The sequence below is a fragment of the Camellia sinensis genome, chromosome 15 (genome assembly GCF_055761805.1).
Source record: "Camellia sinensis isolate YWXY chromosome 15, ASM5576180v1, whole genome shotgun sequence".
NCBI classification, from domain to species: Eukaryota; Viridiplantae; Streptophyta; class Magnoliopsida; order Ericales; family Theaceae; genus Camellia; species Camellia sinensis.
In genome coordinates, this window is record NC_138975.1 from 56603747 (window position 1) to 56624559 (window position 20813).

The following is a 20813-nucleotide window of genomic DNA, read 5'->3' on the forward strand; positions in this document are numbered from 1 at the left end:
AATTGGTTCAAAAAAATTGAACAGATCAAAAAGATTTCAACATATAGATTAAAAGGTACAAATGAAAATAAAATGTTCACCAAAAACAACAAAATGTACTTCTAACCATATTATTTTACAAAGAGTGTGTTTCTCACCCCCCCTAAAAAATAAATAAATAAATAAATAAATAAAATAAAATAAAAAATTCTTGGAACCTAATGCGTTACATCTTCTTTAAAATGAATTTATTATCAATTTTCTCTTTTTATTATCATGATTAGAATTCATTAGGCCTCATCATAATATCATATATGAACCAATATATACATGTATATATGATTTAAATTTATTTTAAATGTTAGTAATATTTTATAAGAGTTGAATATACATTATTTTTTGTCGATAAATTTTTGTACATGAGTCATATGGACCCTTTATTGTATTAAGGAAAATGTAATTGACAACTTTTGTGAGCAAAACTCGGTGGTACTAGAGGGACCATGATCCTTTCTATTTTATAGTTGTAATGGAGTGTTTTAATATGTAAATGTAATTTTGTAATTTGCCATACTTAGTCAACTCAGCACATCGAAATTAGAAGTTTCGCTGCGTTATCTCTTTAGGTAAGATTCACAGATATGTTTTGATTGCATTGCAAAAAGAATTTTTTGTAAAATGAATTTGAAATAGCTACAAAAAAATTTCCTCAAAAGTGCGTGCAAATCGGACTTAATTAAGTAGAGGGATCTATTGCATGTTTAATCGGAAAGAACGATTGGTGAAGCCATTGATCACTAAGTGATTGTGAAAATATTTTTTGTGCAGAACAAAACAATCGACTCAAAAATAATTTTACTCTAGTAGTTAATGATCGATCAATTTTAAATGAACTAGTAATCGCTTTTTGGTTTCAATATTTCAATTTCTAAACCCGTTCTTATTTGATTTTGAAAACTGAATTTCTATATAAACATCTCCATAATTCATTTTTCATTATCTCATCCGTTGTTTTCCACAGTAAAACAAATTTGAGAACTCTAGAAAATTCTGAGTTTTTGTTCTAATCATTGCAAGTGAATTTTTATGAGTTGGTTTCAAAATCCCTCAAAACTTCTGCATATTGTTTGCATTGCTGTGTTCTACGCTCATTGTCTTTTGCCTAATCATAGTTGCTTAAGAATGAAAATCAAAGGTAGCGCTTGGTTTAGGTTTAGAATCATGATTTGATAATGGAGTTATATTTTGAATTTGTGAATTGTTGAATTATGATTTGAAAATAGAAAATTTGTTTAGTTATGAGTTTTGAAAAGAGTTTTGAATTTTTGAATCGAGTTTTGAAATGAGAAAAGTTATTTGGTTATGAGTTTTGAAAAAAAAATTCAAAATTTAATTCAAAAACTTATAACTCATAACCAAACACACAACTTAAAACTCTATTAATAATTCTATTCAAAATTCATAACCAAACTATTTTTAAAATTTAATTGAAAAAAATAATTATTGAAAAAAATTCAAAAAATATTTTTTTATTTAAAATATTAAAAAATATATATTATTTTTTTTTATAAATATTCCGCTAGTGCTTTAAGGTTATTTTTTATTGCATATTTGGTTGGAAAATTTTTTTTTTATTGTTTTGTTTAAAAACCGTTTAAAAAAAATAATTTCTATAAAAGTGAAATTATAATTTAAAACTTAAACCAAACAGAGCCAAAATTGTCCTTCGTGGTATCTATATAACAATGGAAGGGTTAATTTGAAAATGTCTTTCAAATCAATGGTTCAGATTTGTTTAGATTTAAAAGCAATGGCTCAGATTTATTTTTGAAAATGTCTCTCTCACAAACTATCTTTAATGGTTGAGATTTGTCCAATTTAAAAACAATGGCTGAGATTGAAAAGAGTTTCAATGGTTTAGATTTGTCCATGGCTAAAATCCAATGGTCCAGATTTGTATTCCAATCAACTCTCACCAACCCACTGCGTTTTACCAGGTAAGGCATCATTTGTATTCCTATCAATGCAGAAGGCTAGGAACAAAGGCTTTGAACTGGAACAAAGCTTTGAAGAAAGCTTCGAAGAAAGCTGTGAAGAAGGAAGAAAACTCTGTGGGTCATTGAAGAAGGAAGAAAACTCTGTGAAGAAGGTAAGACACCCTCCTCTCCTCACTTTATTTTGCTCACCTTGAGTTTGAATGCTCAGTTTGAATGCTTGCTCTCTGAAATTGAAACATTAAGGCTATGGGTCATTGAAACATTCGGACCACCTTCTGTTTTTTTTTTTACCTTTGAAATTGTTAAAGCAATGCTTCTTAAATACAAACTGGTTTTAGCTTTTTGCCTCCTATTCTTCTTACATACTTTCTATCATTGAAGTGGGTTTCTATTCTTTTTAGCTTTTTCCCTCTTATGAAATGGATTTCTATCATTGAAGTGGGTTTATAGATTCATTCACAATTTAAGAGCATGATTTTCCATGATTTTCCATAAGTGGGTTTATGAAATGGATTTCTATCATTGAAGTGGGTTTATAGATTCATTCATTCACAGTTTATAGATTCAGTGGGTTTATAGATTCATTCATATGTATATCATTCATATGTTTATAGATTCATTCACAGTTTACACAGTTACACAGTTACTCCAAATGTGCTCATATGTATATCATTTAAAATTAAAAAATTCTGACATCTCAAGATTAAAATTTTAAAATTTGCTTGTTGCTTTGGGAAATTTTCAAGGTCAAAATCTATTGTTATTAACAAAAAATGTTGTTCCAGTTTACTCTAATTTATTTTGCATGTACATTAATATCAGGATGCCATTGGATGCTTAGTGTCGATCACTGATTCTTCATATCATCACTGGAAAGATTTCATCTCATAAATGATTTAGGTGAATTTGGAAAGCAGGGGAGTTATATCAGTGCTTCAGTTGATCAAGAACAGGGCAACAAAGAGGTATTAAGTTGGTATTAAGTTATATCGGATTTTTTATACAAAATAGTGACATATAGATGTGTAAAACGTTTCTTAGTATATGTATAAAAAGTGTATTGGGGTATAAAAAGTGTCATGAACATGACCCTTCTTAATTTTTTATACTGATTTCTTGGGCTCTATATTATATGATCTTAGTATTTTTGAATATATATTCATTCATTAAAAATTTAAGAATCTTTAAGATTGAAATTTTTTTGAATATATATTCATTCATTAAAAATTCATTCATTCATTAAAAGTATTTTTGAATATATATTCATTCATTAAAATATATATTATATTCATTCATTGAAAACTCTACTAGATGACCATGATGGGTTGAAAATTTAAGAATCTTTGTATTAAAATTTTTTGAACATATATTCATTCATTGAAAACTCTATGCCTAGATGACCATGATGGGTTTACATTTTCTTTACATTTTGGCGCTGATGACATTTTCTTTACATTTAAGAACCTTGAAATCTTTACATTTTCTTTTTGTAGGTTTGAAATTAGTTGCAAATATGATGGGTTTATATATTTCTATTTCATTGATGGGTTTTATCAACTAACCTATGATTATAATGGGTTTTGATTTTGGTTTTGATATCTATAAAATTGTATTTTGGTTTTGTATTTTGGATTTCGATTTTGGATTTTTATGAAATGAGTTTTGATTTTGGGTTCATATTTGTGGGTTTCATCCTATGAGGATTTCATAAAATTATTGAATAAAATGGGTGTTGATGACATTAGCATTCTGTTTTTTAGTTTGATTTTGAAACATTAGCATTTTGTTTGCATTATAGGCATAATCAGAAGCCCATTTATTTGGGGACCCATAATCCAAATCCAATGTATCAAATGTATGCTGTTGAGGATGAGCTTTAATAATTCCTATAATGTATCAAATGTTAAACAAAATAAAATTTTGTATTGTGTTTTTTTCTTTAATAACCAATTGGGGACCCATAATCCAAATCCAACACCATTTGCATCGCAACCTATGTCCAATTTAGATAAGCTACACTGTATCACAAAGCATCAAATAGACTACTAGAACGAAGCAAGTAGTTTAAGCTATTATTAGGTTCTTTGTAGAACTGTAACACTTAGTATTAAGGATTTCAAGTAACTACTACGTTATTTCAAATTTGTCAAGACAAAATTTTCAAATTCAATCTTAAAATCACATCTAAACAAATTTAAATTTGAACTATTTTAATTTTCTGAAGTATCCTATAGTTCTGCTTTAAGTTTCAACAACAAAACTTTTGGACTGTAAAAAGTTTTCAAGATATTAAGGTTCTGTTTTCCCTTATAATCATATAGATAACACAAAAGATATTTGTAATTATCCAATTACAGTGTGGTGAGACCTTTTATAAATTTTTATTGTAGGTTTTAACCTATTTTTTTGAAGTTTTGCTAAAATCATGAATTGTTTGTAGGTTTAAGAAAGTAGTTGAAGCATGAACTGTTTCAACAAAAGGTAGTAAGGAAACAAAACCACCCTAAAGAAGAAAAAAATAATGTAATGATAACACTCTTCTAAATTGAAAAAAGACTGTAAAAATAATTAGACAGACTTTAATCATATAGATAAAACAAAAGATATTTGTAATTATCCAATTACAGTGTGGTGAGACCTTTTACAAATTTTTATTGTAGGTTTTAACCTATTTTTTTTCCACATTTTAAAATGAAAAATTAATAATTAAATTTCTATATTGAAGTTTTGCTAAAATTTTATTCATAAGTAGTATAATTTACATTTTTTTATAATTTACTTTTTTTTTTTTTGGTGTGGTATACATTAGTTGTCAATACGAAAAGTGGGCAGTACAATCCAAAACAATTTAACTGTTGTCAATGCAAAATTACTATGTAGAATCAACCGCAAAATCATGTATTGCAATAGTTCTACATTTTGGCCAATACAAAAAAATGATGAAGATTTCTATGACAGTATTTAACTTTTCATCTATCCTTTTTAATGTATATTGAAGACAAAAAAATTATAATTTGTCTTCTATCCTGTAGTAGGTGAATTTCTCCATCTGTGATATTCATGCAATTACAAGGATTTTGTTACAGTTTAATTTTGTAATATGATATGTCTTCTTTTTTTTTCCCCCCATCTCTTAGGCTGTATTTGTATTTAGGATTTGAAGGGAATTTGTTGATTGAAAGGAAAAGGGAACATTAAAAAGTTAACCCTTTTTATTTGATGACCTTTTTTTTTTTTTTGGCTTTTAGTAAATTGTTTTTAATTTAGTTTTTTATTGAACTGCTATTTTAAAATATTTGGGCTTCTCTCTCTCTAAAAAGAGTCCAATTTATTTAGCTTTTTAAATTTTATTTTTTGAATTTTTCAAAAAAAAAAAGAAGACTTTTTAGATGTTTATCAAGTCTTTTGAAAAAACTTAAACTTCTTTTAAAAATTTGTTTTAATAATTTTTTTATGGTTTTTATGAGAGTATTACTCTTGGGTTTATATAAGCTACTGAGTAAATAAGCTACTGTGTAGTATAAATTTTTATGATGTGTATTGAAAAAGACATTTGTAATTATATAGATAATACAAAAGGCATTTGTAATTTTTGTTGAGCCCTTTTATAAATTTTAATTGTAGTTTTTTTACTTATTTTCTTTCACATTTTAAAATGCAAAATTAGTAATTAAAAACAATGGCTCAGACGTACTTTCACAAATATTTTCAAGGGTCTAAAATTCAATGGTCCAGATATCTTTGCCTATCAACTCTTACCAACCCACCACTGGACTTTACCTATCACTGTGAAAGAAGCTTACAATCGAAGGAGAGGAAGTGAATCACCATCGAAGGCAGAACAAAGCTCCAAAAATCTCTTCGCATTCCTGAAGGAACAACAAAGCTCTTCGCATTCCTTTCATTTTTTCTCCACCATCACCGGGTAAGGCACTCTTACCTCCTCACTTTCTTTTTTGTTGTTCCATTCATTTTTTTTACCCCTATTTTTTTTTCCTCTCAGTTCATAACTCTGTTTTTTTACCTCTGTTTCCGAACATGGGTTCATAGCTCTTTTTTTTTTTTTTGGGTCAGTTCATAGCTCTGTTTTTTTTTTTTTTTTTTTTTCTCTTTTTCAATTCATAGCTTTGGGTTTCATATCCTAGACATGCATCATGTTAAAAAAGTGGTATTCGGATGAAGTGGACTATATAGAAGTGAAGTAATGCATCATGCTCTGGGTTTTTTTTTTCTTCTCTTTTTCAATTCAAAGCTAATGTTAACATTAAGAATCTGAAGCCAAAAAAAATAAAAAAAATAAAAAAAATAATTATGTGTTGTGTTTTGTTCTTAATGGGTTGAGGTTGCAAAAAAAACTCTGAGTTAATGTTAACATTAATTGGGTTGAGGTACCCTTTAATAATCAATGGAATTTTAACACCCACTTTTCTCTCTTTATCAAATGGAGGTTAAGGAAAAATGGGTTTCATGTTTCAAATGAGGGTTAAGGAAAATTGGGTTATTTGTTAGCAATCATTTTTATTTCATCTTAATGGGTTGAGCTTCCAAAAAAAAACTCTGAGTTAATGTTAACATTAATTGGGTTGAGGTACCCTTTAATAATCAATGGAATTTTAACACCCACTTTTCTCTCTTTATCAAATGGAGGTTAAGGAAAAATAGGTTTCGTGTTTCAAATGAGGGTTAAGAAAAATTGGGTTTTATATTAACAATCATTTTTATTTCATCTTAATGGGTTGAGCTTCCAAAAAAAACTCTGAGTTAATGTTGACATTAATTAGGTTGTTGTTATATAGATTTTTGTTTCATCTTGGTCAGATGGGTTGAGGCTCTCTTTAATCATCAATGGTCATATTTTTACTCACCAAATATAAAAATAGATTTGTATACATTTTTTGTGATGAGTGTTCTATCCCTTGCAATTCTTTATTAGTTTCTCACTTTCTTTATTGAATCGCAGTGGGTTAAGAAATGTTTTGGATTAATGAATGGAAAGTGGGTGATGACCCTTATTTAGAAATAAGTCTAATATAGTGTGTATAGTTATGTATCTTGGTATATAACTGTTAATTTGATGACCCTTATTTTTTTTGCTTTTAGTGAATTGTTTTTAATTTGGTTTTTTAATTGAACTGCTATTTTAAAATGTTTAGGCTTCTCTCTCTTTAAAAATAGTCCAGTTTATTTTTCTGTTTCAATTTTATTTATGGAATTTTTCAAACAAAAAAAAAGGAGACTTTTTAGATGTTTTTCAGGACTTTTGAAAAAACTTAAACTTATTTTAAAAATTTGTTTTAATAACTTTTTAATGATTTTTATGAGAGTATTACTCCTTGGAGTAAATAAGCTACTGTGTAGTATACTTTTTTGAAAAAGGCATTTGCAATTATACAGATAATACAAAAGGTATTTGTAATTTTCCAGTTATAGTGTGGTGAGCCCTTTTATAAATTTTTATTGTAGTTTTTTACTTATTTTTCATTTTCACATTTTAAAATGCAAATTTAGTAATTAAATTTCTGTAATTAAGTTTTGCTAAAATTTTATTCATTAGTATAATTTATATTTTTTTTTATAATTTACTTAGTTGTTAGTAGGAAAAATGGGCAATACAATCCATAAGAATTAACCTTTGTCAGTGCAAAGTTGCTATATATAATCAACCACAAAATCATGTATTGCTATAGTTCTACATTTTGGTCAATAGAGAAAAATTATGACGAATTCTATGAGAGTATTTAATTTTTCTTCTATCCTTTTTAACGTATATTGAAGACATAAAAAAATTATAATTTTTCTTCTATCCTGTAGTAGGTGAATTTCTCCATCTGTGATATTCACGCACAAACGAACTTCTTAAACTAGGTTGTTAACTAAAATATGTTAGGAGGTTGTTAATTTTGTAACGATTAATTTTTCTTTATGGCAATTATTAAACCTCATTTTGCCTTCATACTGTTATCTTTGTCAAATTAACATAACCTGACACTTTCAGGTTGAGACACCATTGACCTTCAACCGCTAATTATGGACAACATTACTATTTTTGGTCACGTAAGTTGTTTTCTTTTTTATTTATTTGAAAAAAAAAAACATTTTTCTTATAAGCAAAAGTCAATTTTCTTTTCTTTTCATAATTTTTTTTATCTAATTCCTTATAACAAAATTCTCTTTTCTTATAATTTACAGATGGATGGAGACCTACGTCGAACTGTAATACTGATTCCTTTTACTCATTTTCTTACATGTATAATTTTTTTATTTTTTTTACCTCTAATTCTTTTGTATTTTTAGGTCCAATTTCTTCAAGAAAGAAATGTTAATGTTGTTATCCGTGATGAGCGTGCCCTTAATGTCATCCGTGTTCGAGAGGTAGGCCCAATTTAATTATATAGATTTTTTTTCATTCAAAACACCATATACACCGTATATTCTTATTTATATATTTTTTAAAAACTTTCTACATATATATATTCTTTATTCTTTAAATTTATTTTTACTTTTTGTAGGCAAAAGAAAAGGAAATTGCTAAGGCATTGTTGAAAAAAAACGAAAAGACCACCGTTTCGGGCAAGGGAAAGGAAAATGTATGTTCAGTAGTATGGCTCTTCAACATTTCCATTTAAAGTTATTTTTTTGAAATATTTATTTTGGACCATGAACCTTGATTATTTATTTATTTTTAAATGTAAAATTGACATACTACTTGCACAGTGACATATACTGTTCTTATAGTAAACATTTTCATATCAATTTGTGAAATGTTTTTTTTGAAGCATGCTAAAATATCATTTGTACAAAAAACATTATATTTGTTTTAAATTATTATTATTCTTTTTTGGCGTTTTGCTATTGACATGAACATCTACAAGAGAATAAAAAATGAATAGAACAAAAAAAAGGAATGAGGGGAGGAGGGATAAAAAATGAAAAAGTTTTCAATTTTTTTACAAATGAAATTAAATCTTATGAAATTTAGGCATTTACAAATAAAACAATATATGATAAAATTTAGGCATCTTATGAAATTAATCTTAATGTTTTAGGCACATAACAATAATGTTATATCGAAAGCTGCATTGGCTCAACGTGCACGACGAGAACGCGAAAGAAATGATAAGGCAAGCTCTTCATATCAATTGGGACAACATTCGCGACGTGAACGAGAGAGATCGAGAGAATTGATTCCACCAAGCACAACTAATACTCCACCGGCTCAGAAAGGAGTAATGTTTACACATCTGCCTTCGCCAAGCACATCTTTAGCTTCACAAAGGAATTGGTAAAACATTGTATTTAATTCTACAAATACATATTCTTATTGCTAAGATTTTATTTTATAAATTTTATTTTGTACACAACAAATATTTGTAGGCCTACTCATGCAAGCCCATTGCTCCATGAGACTAGGAATATCGGTGTTGTTATTCGTGATGAGTGCAATCTTAATATTATCAGCAATTCTAAGGTAAGTATAAATATCAAGTTCAACATATTCTTTTTTCGTAATCTTAATAAATTCTATAAATACATGTTCTTTTTCGTATTCTGTAGGCAAAGGAAAAGGAAAAGGCCAAGGCAATGTCTAAAGGAAAAGAAAAGGCAACTTCTTTTGACAAAGGAAAGGAAAACGCATGTCCAATGGTATATATTCAACATCCTTAAAAAAATATTTATCGAGTAAAACAAAGCCAATCATATTGTTTAAGTGAACATTGATCATGTATATTTTTTAAAAATGTAAACTGTGTTGTCAATTTTTTTTGTGTGCTCTTTGTTTTCTGTATACTCAAACAAAGTATTTTTAGCTCTCTTTAACATTTCCTAAAAAATAATTATAACCTTTATCAACTCCAAGAAAAACTTTATAACATCTAAGCAAAGGAATAGAGGAACATAGGCATAGAAAATATTTTTAATTTTCTTAAAATCATCATGAGGCAAGAAGAAAGAGAAAACAATAATTAAAAAATAAATTGTTATATCACAAGGCATGAAGAGGGAAAATGAAGCAAAATGGAAAAGGAAGTAGGACAAAGAAAATGTAAAAATATTCTTAAAATTATCACAAGGCAGGAAGAAAAAGAAATAAAATAGTATACGATAATATTTGTATTTTAGGTATCAATGACATAATATTCACATTTTAGGCACACAATAACAATGTTATATCAAAAGCTACATTGGCCCAACGTGCACGGCGAGAAAGGGAGAAATCAAGAGAATGTATTCAACCGAGACAAACTTCTTTAATACCGTGTCGTCGTAGTCGTGCTTGCTTGGAACTAGGAACAAAGGCAACTGAGGACACTCAGTCGGCGCAAAAACGAACAATGGTTGCACATCCTTCCACATGTTCGTTCTCAATGCCAAGCACATCTTTAGCTCCACAAAGGAATTGGTAAAAGACTGTGTTTAATTCTTCAAATATATACTCCTACTATTACCATTCTATTTTAATTTACACAGAACCAATATTTGTAGGCCTACTCTTACAACTCCTTCCCTTCAAGAGGATCTATGTACTAATGAGGAATTAGAGGATATGTCTATGGGTCCAATGGTTGGTACTCGAGCACATATAAATTCATGTCGTCATTCTCTTGGCAAGATGGATGTATTATGTCCTTTCTGTTCAGCATTACATTGGATGGATGAAAAATTAGTAAAATCATCTCCAAACCGTCCTCTATTCGGAACATGTTGTTCAAAAGGGAAGGTTAAGCTTCCTCTGCTTATTACACCCCCTTCACTTCTTCAAGCATTATATGATGGGAATGATGATAAATCAAAATCGTTTCGACGTTATACTCGAGTGTACAATGCAACCAATGCTTTTACAAGTCTTGGTGCTACATTAGATCCAAGAGTACTTACTGGAAGAGGCCCTACATCATTCACTATCCATGGGGAATTGCGACATCGAACAGGATCACTACTACCACAATCAGGGCAAGATGCAGCTTATGCGCAATTGTACATTTATGACCCTGATTCAGCTTTAGAAGTTCGCAATCGTAGAAATCCTCAATTAAGAAGAGATGTTCTAAAAACTATTCAAGATAGTTTATTACAGGTTAATGCATTCGTTACTAAATTTCGCCAGGCTCATGCAATTTTGAATCAATTAGCCTTGACAGGACGAAATTTGCCTGCTCATCTCCACTACAGTTCATCGACAGATCGACGACGGTATAACCTACCAACTACAGATGAGATTGCAGTTGTAATACCAGGTGATGGAACCAAGGTTAGTGGAATGAGAGATGTTATCTTACATCTACATGGAAATAATGAGCTAATGCAAATCAATGAATGTCACCCAGCATATTTGCCATTACATTATGTTTTATTATTTCCACATGGTGAGCTTGGATGGGAACCTGGGATGAAACTGTGGGATGTTGAACGTGATCGGCCTTCAACTGATCGGCTTACTCAAATGGATTTTTATAGTTATCGTTTGTTTGAACGACCCACAGAGTATTCAACAATTTTGAGAGCTGGAAAACTGTTCCAAGAGTTTTTGGTTGATGCTTGGGCCGCAACTGAACAAAATAGGTTGACTTACTACAAGCTTAATCAAGGGAAGATCCGTGCTGAACTTTACCAAGATTTGACAGATATTGATCCAAATGACCTTCAACCCAATCAAATTGGTCAAAGGTTTGTTTTGCCATCTTCATTTGCTGGAGGTCCTAGACATATGTTTGAAATCTTTCAAGACTCAATGGCTATCACACGATACAACCAACATCCCGACATTTTTCTCACCATGACTGCAAATCCTAATTGGCCAGAAATTACTTCGGCATTATTACCGCACCAAAAGCCTATTGATCGTCCTGATTTAATTGCCCGTGTTTTTGAGTTAAAGAGAAAGTGCTTGATGAAGGAGATAGAAACAAACCGAGTGTTTGGTAATAAAGTTGCGCATGTTTTTACAATTGAATTCCAAAAGCGAGGCCTTCCTCATATGCATGCACTTCTATTTCTTAAGGGTCCAGACAAAATTCGAACATGTGCTCAAGTAGACAAATTGGTTTGTGCAGAATTTCCAGATCCAAAAGATGAACCTATGCTTTTTGAAACTATCAAGTGTTGTATGGTACATGGACCATGTGGTGCTCGAAATCCACAAGCACCATGTATGGAAAATGGTAAATGCACTAAGAGATACCCTCGAGCATTCGCAGAAACAACTACTATGGATCAAGATGGATATCCTATTTATCGTCGTCGCAATAATGGTCAAGCTCATATTGTGAGGGGGAAAGAAGTTGATAATAGAGACATCGTACCATACAATGCATATCTTTCTAAACGTTTCAACTGTCACATAAATGTGGAAGTTTGTGCCGGAATGAGATGCGTCAAGTATATACACAAGTACATTTATAAGGGTTATGATCGTACAACGATGGTGTTGGGATTGATAAATGAGATCCAACAATATCTCGATGCGAGGTATATTGGACCTCCAGAAGCTGCTTGGCGAATATTTGGTTATCCATTGCATGCAGAGATACCAACAGTTGTACGCTTAGCACTTCATTTACCTGGAATGCACCGCGTTCTTTTTAATCCTGATGAATCATTAGAAGCAATTGTTTCTAGAGCTGGGCAACAAATGTCAACTCTTACTGGTTTTTTTGCATGTTGCGCTTCTATGGAAGATGAATGTCCATTCACTTATCAAGAATTTCCACAACATTTTGTTTGGCTTAATTCAGAAAAGAGATGGAAACCAAGGCAGCAGGGCTATGCAATCGGTAGAATGTACTTTGCTAGCCCTAATTGTGGAGAGAGATTTTATTTGCGTTTGCTATTAACTGTTGTCAAAGGACCAAAATCGTTTCAATGTTTACGCACGGTCAACAATGTTTTGCATGATACATTTAAATCAGCATGTGTTGCAAGAGGACTTTTAGAAGATGATGAAGAATGGATACAATGCCTTAAAGAGGCTGCAGTTATGAAAACTGGTTATCAATTAAGGAGATTGTTTACTATTATTCTTACTCAGTGCTCTCCACTGCAACCGTATACGTTATGGAATCAGTTTTCAATGCATATATGTGATGATCTTGCACATAAGATTCGAACATTGTTTGCCATTTCTGAACCAACTGAGGCTCAAATTGAAGACTATGGTCTATATCTTTTGAATCAAATGCTCCAAGAATCAGGAAAAAGTTTAATTGACTTCCCGCCAATGCCACAACCTTCTACAAATTGGAGTGCAGTAGTTGGTAACAGGTTAATATTCGAACATCAACAACTGCATAATGAGGCACAACAGACAGATGCAAAAATTATTATTGATCGCCTCAACAATGATCAACGAACAGCTTATGATGCAATCACTTCCTCAGTCTTTGAAAATAAAGGAACTATTTTCTTTTTGAATGGAGGTGCCGGAACAGGGAAAACGTTTTTGTACAATGCGATTGCATTAAAGTGTCGCAGCCTTGGCCATATTGTTATTACTGTGGCTTCATCTGGAATTGCATCATTGTTATTGGTAGGAGGTCGTACTGCTCATTCAACTTTTTCTATTCCGTTGGATGTATTGGAAAATACAATTTGTGGATTTAGCAAGCAATCATTACAAGCAGAATTGTTTAGAGAAACAAAACTTATAATCTGGGATGAAGTTCCTATGCAGCATAGACATTGTGTTGAGGCAGTTGATCGCACACTTCGGGACACTTGTGATAGTGAAAAGCCATTTGGGGGTATCACTGTTGTTCTTGGTGGAGATTTTCGACAAATCTTACCAGTTATAACCAAAGGAGTCCGTGAGCAAATTGTGAATGCATCATTAAGACACTCTTTTCTATGGAAGGACATACATGTTCTGTCTTTAAATTTGAACATGCGCTTGAATCATGCAAATCTTGAAAATGCTAATTTTGCAAAATTCTTGATGGAGGTAATATTTCTTCAAACTTTTTCTCTATTATATGGTTCTTTTAAATTGACGAAATATATTTACGTTTATGTACTTTAATTGATTTTACTTACTATTTTATTTATTTATTTTTATAAATAGATTGGGACCAATCCTCAGGAAATTGTTAAACTTCCATCAACAATACACAAATGCCAAGATCTAAAAGACATAATCTCAGTAATTTATCCGCAACTGGATGTGGCAATGACTTCGACTGCAACATTTTTAACTGAACGTACAATTCTTTCTGCACGGAATGATGATGTCAGTGCTATCAATACTGCAGCATTGAATATTTTTCCCGGCAACACACATACTTATTTGGCAGCAGACAAGATGTCTGAAGATGATGAAATTGATCGTACTATAATAAATAGATATCCCAATGAATATTTAAATTCATTAGATCCTCCTGGGCTACCGGCTTTTAAGGTAGAGTTGAAAGTGGGTTGTCCTATAATGTTGTTAAGAAATATTGCACCAAAAGATGGACTGTGCAATGGCACAAGATTGATGGTTTCTAGATGCAATACTCGCATAATTGAAGCTCAAATTTTAACTGGAGAAAAATGTGGCAATTTGGTATTCATACCAAGGATATCCTTGACACCGTCTTCTTCAGAAATGCCTTTTCGAATGACAAGACGTCAATTTCCAGTTCGATTGGCATATGCCCTGACCATTAATAAATCTCAAGGGCAATCTGTGAAATTTGTTGGAGTTGATTTGCGCACACCAGTGTTTAGTCATGGGCAATTGTATGTGGCCCTATCTAGATGCACATCCTTTGATCGTATAAGTGTCCTCCTTCCCAATGATGAGCCAGATTCTACTACAAACATTGTTTATCCTGAAATTTTGTTGTAGTGTTACTTATGGATCAAACCACTTTTGTCAAAAGGTACAATTTATTTTTTGATAACTTTGTTTCTATTGATTACAAATTGTTATTTTTAAAATATTTTACTATATGTGTCGACTTTTGTAGGATTGGGTTAAAAAATATATGGAGCTCAAAAATATAAATACAACTAAATTGCTTCGATGGGGACGTAACAAGGTAATTTCAATTTGAAAGTGTTTTGATATATATATAAATTTTCTTTTGCCAATATACTAACTTTTTTTTATTTTCATAAATTAATAGATTGTCGTGCATGCTCCTCACTGGGGATACATACAAGTTGATACGAGGACTTTTTGGAAAGTGATGAGGCGCTCCTAGGATTTCTAAGAAAGAACAAGTTTGAATCTCATATTTATTTTTGTGAAAAGCATACATATGCTAGCTACGATCCATATTTTGTAAAGTTTCCGATCGATGTGAAATTTATTACTTACAATAGTTTTGTAAAACCTTTTATCTATGTGGAATTTATAACTAAGTTTAGATGTATGTTAGATCATTTTCATTTGAATTATTGATTTATGCTATGAGTTTGTTTTTGTAAATGTAACACACTAGGTGATATATATTTTTTTTGTTTTTTCTTCCTAATATGCTCTTGAATTAGGTTAAACAAAACTAATCATACTACAATACTCCAAACTCTTTTCAAAAATGCATTTGTGTCATCATACTACAATACTCCAAACTCTTTTCAAAAATCTAATTATAAAATTCATATAAAAATTCAAAACCATACGGATAATCTATTTATATTTTCACCTCAAATTTTTTTTCCCAACAAATTAAATAAATTACATTTTAACCTAATAATTTTATATTCAATTAATGGTCACCGTGCCTTCAGGCACGGGCAAACCCTAGTCCAAAATATCAAAAAGGCTAATTGAGTCGAGTCAAGCTGTAGAGTAACTACAAGTCAATAAAGTAAATCTAAGTCCTTCTTCCGTCTTAGAATAATGGTATTTTTTGAGGAATTTAAATTTTTTCAGTAATATTTTTATGGCACTTTAAAAATATTAATTTTTTAAAATTATTCTTTTATAATATATTTTTTTAAAAATAACAATTGTCATAATTATATTTTTTGTATTATTAATGAATTTAAAATAATAGTAAAATAGGAAATTCATATTATTTTAGTCGTTAATTTTTGAAAAAAGACTAATACTTTGAGATAATAAAAAATAAAATAAGGAACTAATATTTTGGGACAAAGAGAGTATTAAAATTTGCCAGCATCTCCAATGCACTAGGCATATAATACTTGTTAGTTAAAATGCCTAGTGTGATTCACTTTTTTCAATTCTAATGCACTAGGCATATGATTAGGCATTTTGGCTCAACTCATATTCACTAGCTACATGTAGCTAGCCTTCAACGCTAGGCAAAATGTATTCAATCATTAGGATCATTTCCCTCCATCTTTGTTATTGACATGGCATTCTATAAAATTAATAGTATTTGGATAAATAGCTAAAATAAAGAGCATGGTTGGAGTAAAAACATAAAACAGTTGATAGGCAAAATAAAATGTATACTTTATAGTAATATTTAGATAGGTAAAATGCCTACTACCGTTGGAGATGCTCAAATGGAAGAAAGATGGAATTCATTAATGACAAATATCATTTTTATTATAAAATAAAATAAAATAATAATAATAAGGAATGACCAAAGGTTAAATATTAGGGGGATGCACCAATAAATCCCAAATTAATAACTTATGCACTGTTTAGTCCTAAAAGTTTTCTTATAGACTGAAAGGTCCCATTACAATGTTAATAACATCAGATACAATGTTAATAACATCAGATTCATGTTACAAACATTGGATTTCAAACATCTAATGTTCATCAAATTTCAATAATGTTTGAAAATATAGGATGAAAAACATATAATGTTCATCAGATTTCAATAAATTTTGAAATTATAGAATGAAACATCAGATCATTTACATTATTCACATCATGTTGATGTAAAAATGGGACGAAATGGAGCATAAGAAAACTTTTAGGACTAAATGATTCAACGTTTCAAAAACTAGGACTTATGGCTAAATTTTCCTAAATAAATATTACCTACGCAAAAAACAGAGTAAATATTAGAAAAATAAAATAAAATGAAAGGCATACCTTAAAGCTGAAACCATTTCCCCAATACATATAGGATTAAATCAAAACCACACAAGAATATAAAAGAAGGTGACACCACAAACTTCACTCCACTACAAATACGACTTCTCACTTCTCTTCTCCAAAAATACAAATATTTCTCGATCATGAAACTTGTAAATTGGAAAAATCTAATACAACTTTAACTTGTTACAATATTGATAATTTTGCTATTTTGTCTCTCTTGTATATATTGTTTATTCAATGAAGAAAATCTACCATTTAACTAGGTATACCACCACAAATATATATATTTATAAAAAGAGACTAATAAATATAAAAAAAATTATTCAATATTCCGAGTACACACGTGTTAAGGAAGAGGATCCATGATCTTATATGATCAAAGGGAGACGCTGCAGCTCTGGGCCAGCTGATACTTGATACCGTTGACGACAACGACGCCGGCAGTGGAGTTACCGAAGACGATGTTGACGGGACATTTGACGTAGAGGTGGTAGCGGCCAGAGATGTAGGTGCCAACTTTGAATCTAACCCGTCCTTCAATCTTGATGGTGAGCAAGACTGTTCCATAGGCCTGGTCCTGGCTGAGTGCAACGCCGTTGTATGGGGCCACGGGGACGTTGACGCCAGACACCATGGGAGACCAAACGTTGACTTCATTGTGCCCCTGGTATGTGGGTGGTATGGCGGTGTAGGAGGTGATCTGCTGGTTCTGGTAGATGGCGGAGACGTCGAGCTTGTCGTAGTAGACGCCGATCTTGTCGTTTGGGTTACGGGATTCGATGGTGACTAGAATGTTGGAGGTGAGCAAGTTTGGTGCGGTGACGTTGAAGGCGTAGGCGGTGGCGTCTTGGAGGACGAAGTCGGGTTTCTTGGGCCGGAGGATGGCCCAGATTAGGAGGACGATTACTAAGATGATGAGGCTCAAGATCAGAACTCCACTGCATATCCGCCGGAGCGTCTTCCTCTTCTCCTCCATGAGGTCGTCCTTGAGGTCGCTCCACGTGTCGCTCAACCACTCCTTCACCGACACCGACATTTGTTCCCTCCTCTCTTGGTCCTGGTGCTGCTGCTTCTGCTGGTTTTCTTTGGTATTGGTTGGGAGAGAGATTTTGGAGTGTGTAGTTTATTAATATTTCCGAGTTGTAGCAGTGGTTCGTATTTATGAGCAAGGATCCCCTCCACTCCCTTGCTTAGGGTTGGTTTGGGGTGTACTAAAAAAGTGTATTTTTTGTCTTTTTACGAAAAGATATGCAGAAAAGTAGAGAAGTGATGTGATGAAAAAAAGATAAAAAGATGGATTATATAGTAGATGACAAACAAAACTTTAATTTCTTATGTGATGGATTATTGGGTCAACTTTTGGGTTGAATATTAATAATTCAAATCTTTGATATTTGAAAATTTGTTAGGTATATTATACCTATAAAAATAAAATTGAATATCAAAAATCAAGTAAATTAAAAAATTTATTAAATAATAAAATTGTTTATTAATTTTTTTATTAAACGATTTTTAATTTTTTTAATATTTAATTAATATAATTTTTTATAAATATGATATACATGATAAATTTTAAAATATAAATAATTAGAATCATTGAAATTGAGGGAAAATGTCTCGTAGCTCAAATTTTGTGGCTCAAAAGTGGTTCAAATGGCCAAAACGACGTCGTTTTGGTCATTTTTATATTGTTCTGTACTCAAAACGACGTCGTTTTGGCCATTTGAACCACTTTTAAGTCACAAAATTTGAGTTACGTAGCATCGTCGGAAATTGAGTATCCAATAACTCATCAACTAAGGCGTTTAATAGAAAAGTCAAGAAGGAATCTTTACTCTCTTATTTATTGGTCAGTTGGCAAAGGTCTAGAATTTCAATGACGTCTCTGGCCTCTCTCATGTATTTTGTTTTCTCCTCCTTTCAAACTACTCATTTTTTGTCTCTTCTAGAGTATTTAATTTTTTTAATAATAAAATTATTACACTTTAAAAATATTGATAATACATTTTTTTAAAAAATATTAATTTTCATAATTATACTTTTTATATTGTTAATAAATTTTAAAAAAGGTAAAATAAGAAATTCATATTATTTTAGTTCTTAATTTTTTAAAAAAAACTAATAATTTAGGATAATAAAAAATAAAATAAGAGACTAATATTTCAAGACGGAGAGAGTATTAAATTTCGATTGCATATTGGGACCGTAGTTTTTCCCATTTTTTCACGTTCAATTTTCTTATTGATTTGTGAAGTAATTTAATCAGAGGTTAAAATTGGAAAATTAATTTGTTTACTCAGCGAAGACTTCGTTATTTAAAAAAGAAAATTATTATTTTAAAATTTGATCTTCATTCTTAATATAATGAACGCCGTATCAAAGAAGTTGCTGTGGTGACTTCAAAGTTGACTAGAGCCCTGTCACATTGCAATAATAGGAATAGTGGTCACTCGTGCGATGCACAGGATTTTAAAAAGTCAATAATTATTATAAAAAAATTTATTATTTATTTATATTTTTTAATATTTTTATTTAGTTTGTGTATATAAATCTTATTTCACATCATTAAAAATATTTAATATTTCACATCATTGAAAATTTTTAAAAAGTATCATACATTAGTAAATTATCACATATATAATAGCTAATTTATCTAAGAATTACTTCAGAAAACCAAAAGTAGAGTAATAAAGACATTATAATTAATCAAAATGACTAATATATTAAATAAAAGTAACACTAATTTTGCTTAATCAATAGTAGATATTACAGTAATCATCTCATATAATATAATAAATTAAAATAAAATTAATTTTAATTCCCATTATATTTAGTTAGTGGGTGGTTAAAAATTTTTACATGCTAGTTGTTTTTTCGTTATATTGATTCATTAAACACAAATAGGTTTGGAATGATTATAAAAAAATTAAAAAAAAATGTTTGAAAATGTATTATACTTGAATTGACAAACATAAAGAATATAAATATTTAAATTATTCAAAAAAAAAATTAACATTTTAAATATGAGATATCTTCCATTTGCTCAAACTCTGAATCTAAATAAATAAATAAATAATTTAAACAAAGAAGAAATTTGTGGTTTAGTTCTCAAAGGAAATGAGTTACTAAAAATAAATTTAATCATGAATTATTTCAATAGGATAATCAACAATAAAAAATCAACTGATGAATACATTTAAAGTATAACCCATATCCATTAAATTTTGATTCTTCATTTTCAATCTAACATCTACATCCAAAAAAAAAATTAAACACAAATAATCAATAAGTGAGAGAGTTACAAATTGATAATAGCAGTACTTTTATAAATATAAAAAAAGAATAAAATCTCAATTAAATGACAAATTATTAACAAAAAGAAAGAAAAAAGGAAAAATACAGATTGTAACAAAAAAAAATTAAAAAATAATAATGTTCATTTATATGAACTCACTTTCTTATAAATGCAAAAACTCATGCAAGTACACATTTCAAATGTAAAGCAAATATTTAAGATTTTTAAGCACCGAAAAGGGATCAAAAATGGCTCAATGTTGATTGTTTTTCCCCTAATTTTCTGTTCATGGTTTCTTTTGCAGAAACTTGTTTTTATATTAAAAAGATTATGTTTAAACAAAAGATATATATGAAATTCTATCATGTTTAAAATTTGTATGGATAACTAATTGATGATATAAACATGACACCATTTTAATCTTTAATTTTTTAATAATAGTATCACCATAAAAGTTATCATAAATTTACTTGAACTTTTAAATCAATGGTGTATATTATTATTGTGGGATTAAATTATGAATATCAACTTTTAATTA

At 30.1% G+C, this 20813-nt stretch overlaps 2 protein-coding genes across 4 annotated transcripts; one reads left to right on the forward strand and one right to left on the reverse strand.

Annotated features, from left to right (window-relative positions):
- The first annotated feature begins 1750 nt into the window (after window positions 1-1750).
- LOC145813491 (uncharacterized) lies at window positions 1751-15472 on the forward strand. 3 transcript variants are annotated; one of them, XM_082908959.1, is made up of 12 exons: window positions 1751-2128; window positions 2799-2941; window positions 5690-5901; window positions 7972-8030; window positions 8166-8189; window positions 8271-8348; window positions 8486-8563; window positions 9023-9258; window positions 9351-9444; window positions 9531-9620; window positions 14921-14992; window positions 15080-15472. In XM_082908959.1, the coding sequence occupies exons 4-12, from the start codon at window positions 8004-8006 to the stop codon at window positions 15155-15157; spliced, it is 777 nt and encodes a 258-aa protein (XP_082765085.1). In that variant the 5' UTR covers window positions 1751-2128; window positions 2799-2941; window positions 5690-5901; window positions 7972-8003; the 3' UTR covers window positions 15158-15472. The 3 variants fall into 3 exon arrangements, with proteins under 3 accessions (XP_082765085.1, XP_082765086.1, XP_082765084.1); XM_082908958.1 differs by having other exon boundaries at window positions 1753-2128; window positions 5712-5901; XM_082908960.1 differs by lacking the exon at window positions 5690-5901 and having other exon boundaries at window positions 1752-2128.
- Window positions 15473-16975: 1503 nt separating this feature from the next.
- LOC114314162 (NDR1/HIN1-like protein 1) lies at window positions 16976-18121 on the reverse strand. Its single transcript, XM_028260625.2, has one exon. The coding sequence runs from the start codon at window positions 18014-18016 to the stop codon at window positions 17357-17359; it is 660 nt and encodes a 219-aa protein (XP_028116426.2). The 5' UTR covers window positions 18017-18121; the 3' UTR covers window positions 16976-17356.
- Window positions 18122-20813: the final 2692 nt, after the last annotated feature.

Bases quoted from the DNA above. Each gene is read 5' to 3' on its own strand.
- LOC145813491 (XM_082908959.1), top strand. From the start codon at position 8,004: ATGGACAACATTACTATTTTTGGTCAC. The intron at 8,190-8,270 runs GTAATACTGATT...TTGTATTTTTAG, and splicing joins ATGGAGACCTACGTCGAACT to GTCCAATTTCTTCAAGAAAG. The intron at 8,564-9,022 runs GTATGTTCAGTA...TTAATGTTTTAG, and splicing joins CGGGCAAGGGAAAGGAAAAT to GCACATAACAATAATGTTAT.
- LOC114314162 (XM_028260625.2), bottom strand. From the start codon at position 18,016: ATGTCGGTGTCGGTGAAGGAGTGGTTGAGCGACACGTGGAGCGACCTC.